This window comes from Lactuca saligna, chromosome 1, assembly GCF_052625555.1.
Source record: "Lactuca saligna cultivar CGN05327 chromosome 1, ASM5262555v1, whole genome shotgun sequence".
Classification (NCBI taxonomy): Eukaryota; Viridiplantae; Streptophyta; class Magnoliopsida; order Asterales; family Asteraceae; genus Lactuca; species Lactuca saligna.
The window spans coordinates 51,343,962-51,352,455 of record NC_136417.1 but is presented as its reverse complement, the minus strand read 5'-3'; the positions used below and the strand labels follow the sequence as shown (position 1 = coordinate 51,352,455).

At 31.0% G+C, this 8,494-nt stretch overlaps 1 protein-coding gene and 1 long non-coding RNA gene across 2 annotated transcripts; one reads left to right on the top strand and one right to left on the bottom strand.

The window, feature by feature from the left end:
• Nucleotides 1-271: 271 nt before the first annotated feature.
• Nucleotides 272-895, bottom strand: LOC145006224 (uncharacterized). The gene has a single exon (XM_078965317.1). It carries the CDS (start codon nt 893-895, stop codon nt 272-274), a length of 624 nt encoding a protein of 207 aa, XP_078821443.1.
• Nucleotides 896-7,054: 6,159 nt separating this feature from the next.
• On the top strand, nt 7,055-8,112 carry LOC145036022 (uncharacterized). Its single transcript, XR_013678417.1, has 2 exons — nt 7,055-7,206; nt 7,884-8,112. It is a non-coding gene; the product is annotated as an uncharacterized LOC145036022 (long non-coding RNA).
• The last annotated feature ends 382 nt before the right edge of the window (nt 8,113-8,494 follow it).

The following is an 8,494-nucleotide window of genomic DNA, read 5'->3' as shown; positions in this document are numbered from 1 at the left end:
TTTGAAGAGGAAACCACATATGAAGATGAAGCAGCCATGAATGATTGATTTTGTGGCTGGGGTATTACTGATGCAGAGGGAGCTGATGGATGAGAAATCATCTGAGCTTGAGGAGAAGCAGTGAAGGATAAACCTGCAGACGAATAAGAGAAGGAAGAAAGAGCGTTGTTAGATGAAATGCCAAGATTTGCAGCTGAGTATGAGTTGACATGATTCATTTCTCGTTGCTTGTCATCAATATCACATGCTTTGATGACTTCCATCACTTCAACTAGAGAAAGGCGATTGAGACCTTAGTCTTTTTGATGACTGCTACATTCATGTCCCAAGATTTTGGGAGGGCATTCAGTAGCTTCTTGTTAATCTCAGACTTTGTATAGAAGGTCCCTGCCACTGTCATTTCTGTGTTAAGAGTTGTAAATCGCTGTAGTTGGGCTTCAAGAGTCTCTCTGGGCACATACTTGAACATGTTAAACCATTGCCTTAACATGTCTTGGCGACTTTCTCGCATATCCTCGTTTCCTTCGTATACCTCAATCAGTGCCTCCCACAATGATTTAGCAGAAGTGTATTCTCTGAAACCTTGTGCAATGTCCGGAGAGAGAGCCGTAGTTAAAATGGCCAATGCCTTCTCTTGTTCCTCGATGGACTCGAAATCTTTATCGGTATAATTTTCGATTTTCTTTTCAACCACTTGCCCCCCAACTGTGGTGGTGATTATGACTGGATCCTTTATGACACATTTCCAAATCTTAAAATCTTTTATCTTTATATACTTCTCAATTCTATATTTCCACTCAGGGAAACCATCAGCGGACATAAGCCTTAGAATGCGCGTGGTTGTACCCATCACAACATCGAGTTCTTGATATTGGTTGTGATTTTGTGACTCCATTTTTTATTTAAATTAAACTTAATTAATTATTAAATAAAACTTAATTTTCTATTTAAATAATTTTTACTGCCGAGAGATGTTTACGGCTGTAAACTCCGAGTTTACGGCCCGTGAATTTTTTTTTTTAATTCTGAAACTGAAAATTAAAGACACAATTTATCTAAAATCGATTATCAGATAATCGATTTACGGCCAATGATTTTCTGTTAAAAGTTTATTTTATTTTTAAGAATTATATCGCGGTGAAATATTATTATTAAAGCCTTAAATCAGGAACTCGATTTACTAGAGAAGAAAAACGTTTGCGGTGTTTGAGCCTTGAATAGCTTGCGGCCGTGAACTTGGTGTTTACGGCCGTAAACTAGTACCGTGAACTTCTGAACACACGAAATTCGATTGGAATAAAACCCTTCTTTTCGCTGTGAATATCGTTTTGAGCAAAATCGCAACTATAGGACGTCTTTGACAATCGTCTTGCTCTGATACCAACTGTAAAGCCCGAAAACGGATCTACCAATGATCAAAGACAAATAACAGAAGCTAAAGATGAAACAATAAGCAAATAACAAACGAACCAAGCTTGCATACGCCTTAAAGCAATAAAACGTCCGATACAACTTGGAGAAAACACGAAGGCATCAACAACCTTTAAAGTCTGACACAAAGCCCTATTTATAGACCTGACTTACAACAGTGAGGAGTTTACTGCCGTAAGGAGTTTACGGCCGTAAACATATAACAACCGTAAACTAGACAAAATCGGTTTTTCCTACACAATCACTACCACTAACTAGTATGCCTAGACCAAACCATTATACAGGGTCTTTTAGTTCTTGTTGGATATTCTAGTGTTAAAAAAGGTTACAACTTATTTAGTCTTGACAATGGTTATTGTTTCTTTTCTAGGGATGTGAAATTTTATGAATCTGTGTTTCCCTTTAAGTTGTATTCTAAATCTAATGAATTTTCTAAGTCTCTTGAGTTAACTTTTTCACATGCTAAGGATTCTTGGGATCCATTTTCCTATGATGAACTTTTTGTCTCTGAAAATATTAATGATAATCAAAATAGTAGAGAGTCTGGGTGTAATAATCAGGATGATGACTCAATTGTAAATCAACCATCTGGTGCAACTGATTTTGGTATTGATGGTAGATCTCCTTTAGATGCAACAATATCTAATCAGGAAGGTACACATGGTAGCGATACTTCTGTTTCGCAACCTGAGGTTGTTGCATCAGATTCCACTAATAGTTCTGAGGAAAGTCTTAGTCATTCTGATTCTCAACAACTTGGTGTTAGAAAATCTAATCGTGAGTCTAAATTTCCTCAAAAGTTTAATGATTTTGTTATAGAAGGAAAATATAAATATGGAATTGAAAGGTCTGTTAATTATTCTTTTCTTAGTCTTGACAATAAATTTTTTGCAATAAATTTAAATAAATCAGTTAAACCACAAACTTATTATCAAGCATCTTTGGATCCTAATTGGGTAAATGCTATGAATGAAGAAATTGAAGCTTTATATAGAAATAATACTTGGGAGATTTGTGATTTACCTTCTGACAGGAAACCCGTTGGTTGTAAATGGGTGTATAAAATAAAGTATAAATCAAATGGTGAAATAGAAAGATTTAAGGCAAGGCTTGTAGCTAAGGGATATAACCAGAGAGAAGGTATAGATTTTGATGAAACTTTTTCACCTGTTGCAAAATGGTTTATATCAGATTGGTTATTTCACTTGCAGTTAATTTTAATTGGAATTTGTTTCAATTGGATATTAATAATGCTTTTCTTTATGGTGAGTTGGATGAAGTTGTTTATATGACTTTACCACTTGGATATAATGATAAAAATAATAATAAAGTTTGTAAGCTATTGAAATCTTTATATGGGCTGAAGCAGGCTCCTAGGAAATGGAATGAAAAATTGTGTGGTTTTTTACTTGATTTTGGATTTGTTCAAAGTGTGAATGATTTTCACTGCTTGTTAAGAGTTCTAGTGGTAATATTGTTATATTACTTGTATATGTTGATGACATAATTTTAAGTGGGAATTGTGATGATGAAATTAACAAAGTTAAAGATTTTTTGAAATCCAAGTTTTTAATCAAAGATTTAGGAAAATTAAAGTTTTTTTTTTTGGGTATTGCAGTTATAGATATAAATGAGGGTGTTTGTTTGTGTCAGAGGAAATATTGTATGGAACTGTTACATGAATTTGGAATGTTAGGTTGTAAACCAGTTAAGACTCCTCTTAATTGTAATCTGGTAATTAGGAAAAAAAGTATTGATGTTAATGATTCACTTGTTCATAATGTTGTTCTTTATCAAAAATTAGTTGGGAAATTCATTTATTTTACCATTACTCGACCAAATATTTCATATGTTGTTCAAGTATTGATTCAATTTATGCATTCTCCAAGAAAATCTCATTTTAATATTGATGTTAGATTACTTAGATATTTGAAGTTAAATCCTGGAAGGGGTTTTTCTATTACAAAAGGTAATGTGTTTTTAAAAAGCTTTGTTGATGCTGAATGGGTTAAGTGTTTGATGTCTAGAAGATCACTAATAGGATATGTTATTTTTCTTGGTAATACTATTGTGTCCTGGAAAAGTAAGAAACAGGATACAGTTTCTCGATCCTCTACAGAGTCAGAATACAGGGCACTTGGTGTTATTTCCTGTGAAATAATGTGGATCTTAAAAGTTTTGTTTGATGTTGGTTTGAAAGATTTAACACCCGTGTCTATTTTCTGTGATAATGAGTCAGCTATAAAACTGGTTCATAATCCGGTATTTCATGAGAAAACGAAAACATTTTGATGTTGATACTCATTTTATAAGAGATAGAGTTTCGAAATGGATTGTTGAAGTTCATAAAGTAAGTTCAGAGTTCAATTTGGCAGACATTTTTACTAAACCTTTAGGAGTTGGACAACATGAATGGAATTGCAAAGGTTTAGGTCTTGTTGATCCTTTTCAGGGTAAGTGTTGATTGAGTTGAATTATAAGTTTGAGGAGGGGTGTTGAATTATCAAGATATTGCAATACAAACTTATAATTCATTTATATCCTTTTGCGTATCCTTTTAATAATTGTATTTTGGTTATTTTTGTTATATTGTTATGTTTTTGTATGGAAGGGTATGTTGTCTATATTGTGCAGGAATATTGGATTGAAGTTGTGATGTGGTTAAGATGTAAAACACGCAAGTTATATCCGATCCTCATCTTAGATCAGTGACCCGGTTGACTAGTCAGTGGTATATATTTGTTGTATGTGTGAGAAAATGAAGTATTCGTAACATTTACAACATACAGATCAACTTTATTCTTTCATCTTCTTCGTCTCTTTTCTTTCTAGGGTTTTGTTCTTAGAGTTTATCATTTCTTCCTAATCTTGTGTAATTGAGTGTAGATTAGGTGAGAGTCTTGTAGTGAGGTTTCTTTGTAGATATAAGAGTGAATGTAGTGAGGTTTTATATGTAAGTTTTGATGAAAATCTTTTGGTTCTTAATAAAAAGAACTGATGAAGTTGTGATTTTGTGTGTTTAGATTTCTTTTGACGAAGCAAGGGAAACTAAAAAGCTCTGAGTACTCTTTTTAAATCAAACGAAAAAAGCCCTACATGTCTCCCTTATCTGATCGGTGACCACTTTCTTCTTCAACCTCTTTCAAGCTGTAAGCAAAATTTTGAACAAACTAAAAACCATTTAGTAAACTACAATGTGATTTTGATTGTTTCTACAGATTCCCTGAACCTAAATGTCCGTGGAAAAAATAAATAAAACAAAGTTTATTTGGACAAAAAGGAAGCTTGTCAATGAAAAGACTTGCCTTGATGAGGTTAGTGGTATCCCAAAGACCCAAAACACTCAAAAATTCTAAAAAATATTACCATTTCATAAAACTTCATCATAAAATGAATTAGCAAAGTCTCATTCAACAATTTGACTTCCAAAAATTCAATATGTCCAGTTTAACATATAAATGTGTCTAATTTCCTTACTGTAGCAGTAATATTGTCCATGAAACATTTAGTTTTATCTAAATAAGAAAAAATAAACTAATACCATAGAACAATGGGGAGAAATCTTCCTTAATAAATGAAAATAATTTTGCCACATGTCACTCTCTCGTTAACTCGGACACATGTTATTTTTTGGTATTTTTGATTAAATGTTTTTTTCATTTGTCATTTTCTCATTTTTTTTTTTATCTTTTCTTAATTAACAATCATATTTACACCTCAGTTAATAATTACCTTAATTGAAAATAACAAATAAATTACAATATTAGTATTCATATAGAATTTAATATGTTTCCTTTTAAATTCAAATTTTAAATTTTAAATTTCAAATCTAAAATTTCAAATTTAAATAAATTTTTGTTTAAACTTTCAAATTTAATTATTTGTTTTAGTTTCACACCTATTTACCGAATAAAGGGACTTATGGCTTCAATTTGTGTATCCTTCTAGATGGAGACACATGAAAGTTTGCACAGTATTTCACCCATTAGCATATCAAGCAAAAAAATTATGCAAGATCGAGCGTTTTTCTTGTTTCAAGCACTTCGACAATCCATCAAGGAATAAAAACAAAGATGAAATATTACTTTAAGTTGGGTTTCCATTTTTTCTAAACTTGACGTCGTAATCCGTTTCCAACATTCACAAGACACAATACAAACCTAAACACAATCCAATATAAATTTATTAAAATTAAAATTTCAGGAGAACAACAATACCTATACAAACAAAGTAGTTGTCCCGATGCTTGCCAAGAAATGAAATTTAAAGAAACAATGAAAAAATCATCACCATGCATTTTTAAGAAAGTGAGAAATTACATATAGATAGGTTGAGAAAGTATAAATCGAACCGGGGAAATCAAAATCAAAACCAAATTCGATGAGGAAATGCTTACCGGTTCAATAATTGAAAACCTAGATTGTAATATGAAAATATATTGAATTTCTTGAATTAGGGCTAAATTTGTGGGTATAGTTGAAGTTTAGAAGCGAGTAACAGAACTAGAACCCAAAATTTCGAAAGACATACCTTTGGGGAGAAATCAGAGCATATTTGAAGTATAAGACGTCGAAGTTAATTTCTTGGCTATCAAATTGAAGCGGAAGATGGACACAAAACGTCTGTAGGCGATGTCTTACAGGAGGCGTGACAATTCATTTTTATTGACGTCAAAGATTGAGTCAATATAGTTATAGGTTGCGTCGATCTGAGGGTGGGTTACGTGGATGTATTAAAAGGGTGTGAATTTAGTTTAGACGACACCACATAAATAGGGTTTTCATATATAGTAATGATATATATATATATATATATATATATATATATATATATATATATATATATATATATATATATATATTGTACATTTAGTTTATCGAAAATTATCGCCTTCAATTTCACTTGTCTTATGACCTTGTTTTCCACTTTTGTTTCGTTCACTTATTCCTAATTTTATGTGTGTGCTTTTGATTTTTAAATTATGACTCGGTAGAGCCTATTCCAAAATCGAAAAACCCTCACACACTAGTTTCATCGAATGCAAACATCATTTTTCTTGTTTGTCTTACTGTGTTAGAGGATCCTTTTGTAATTTTGTCAATATCTATACCGATCAAAAGAAAATGTAGGGTGCATTTGCTCTTTCGGCAGGATAAAAACTCTATAATTATGCATAAGTATTGCAATGTATTCCCAAAACTACACAAAGACATGATGGAAATAACAACCATGTCTTAGTGTGGTTTGTATGTGATATATAATAATGGATGAAAGTAAATGGCTTGAATGAGAACGACCAAGAATGAAACAGACTAACCAACGATTTGATAAAAAAAAAAAATTAATTGAATTACAAAATTAAATTGAAGTGTAAGTTTCATCTAAATTGGTATTGATGTAATATAATCCTTTTTATTTTTCTATATGAATGTCAATATAAAATTTAGATATTTAAATATATAATTCTAAATTTCATATATGTTGACTGATATTATTATATCATTATGAAATTATATTTAATAAAAAAGTTATTATTATTATTTTTTTACAAATAATCCAAAGATATATCTTATTTTCGGACCGCATAAAACGGATTGTGCATTGACCTGTCCATTTTAAAGCAATTACTACATTCATACGAGGTCAATATCGTAATTTCCTGAGATTTAACCCTAAAAGGAGACGAGCATATAAAGCTACGCCTACTACAACTAAACACGCCGCTATGGATCCTTAGTTCCTTACGCATCTATGGATACCCTCCTACTACTTCAGGTTCTATTTTGCATTTCTCTACAGATTTTCTCAGATTCTGATTCAATTTCTGTAAATCGCATCATCAAAATCGTTCGTTATTCTTAGTCGAGTTTATCATCGTTGATTTCTTAGTCGGATTAAGTATGTATATATTGTTTTCGATGGATCAAGATGATGAAATAATGAAGATGAGTTTTCTGATTTGGGTCCAGATCTAGTTCATCAGCCGTGATTTCTTTGTTTAAAATGGTTGTGTCATTCGTTTATCATTAAATCTAATGATGAAACTGTGTGGATGCATAACCTGTCGGTAAAGTCATTTACAATTAAAATTTTATTTTGTAAAATGACGAAATACTTTAGATCGGTTTTTTGATTTTGATTTAAAGTTTATCCGATATTTCTTTATTTAAAATGGTTGTGTCATTCGTTCATCATTCAATCCGATGATGAAACTGTGTGGATGCATAGCCTGTCGTTAAAATCATTTACGATTAAAAATTTATTTTGTAAAATGATGAAATACTTTAAATCGGTTTTTTGATTTGGGTTTAAAATTCATCCGATATTTCTTTGTTTAAAATGGTTGTGTTATTCGTTCATCGTTCAATCCGATGATGAAACTGTGTGGATAAACATAGCCCGTTGTCAAAATCATTAACAATTAAAAGTTTATTTTGTTGGATCGGTGAAAGAAATATGAGGAAAGGTTTGCAGCGTAATGATATGGTGATTCAGTTAAAACGATTACAGTAACATGAAGATATCTATAAAGGTTGGATAAGAGTAGTCTCTGCAGGATCTATTTTTTATTTTTGTTCTATTTTTTTGCTTTGTTGTTTGGATATTTTGTAATATTTTATAGTGTTGTCAAAATCATATATGTATAAACCATGATTTATAATTACCATTTTTGAAGATTTATTATCTTTCTTGAAGATATACTTAATTGATCGTTTTAGTAATAATGTGATCATCGGTGAAACATTAACATATGTTTTATTGGATTTTAATAATATATTACCAATTTCAATAGTTAATTGAAAGGCCTATGTTTTATGGAAGTTTTTAACTTAATTGATACATTATTATACTTGAGTATTAGTAAGAACGGAAATTTATTAAGGTTTTAACTTAATTTGTGGAAGAAGTTTTAAATACAATTTAAAATGGACAATCAAAGAAAACGATTGATGTAATAATAAGATCTCATCTTCAAGAGTATTATTTATGTTATTTAAAATTGAGATTACAGTAGAGTAAGAATGTATTTGATTATTAAGACCACTAATATTTTAAAAGTACA

Excerpts from the sequence above, each read along its gene's own strand:
- LOC145006224 (XM_078965317.1), bottom strand. The coding sequence starts at position 895 with ATGGAGTCACAAAATCACAACCAATATCAAGAACTCGATGTTGTGATG.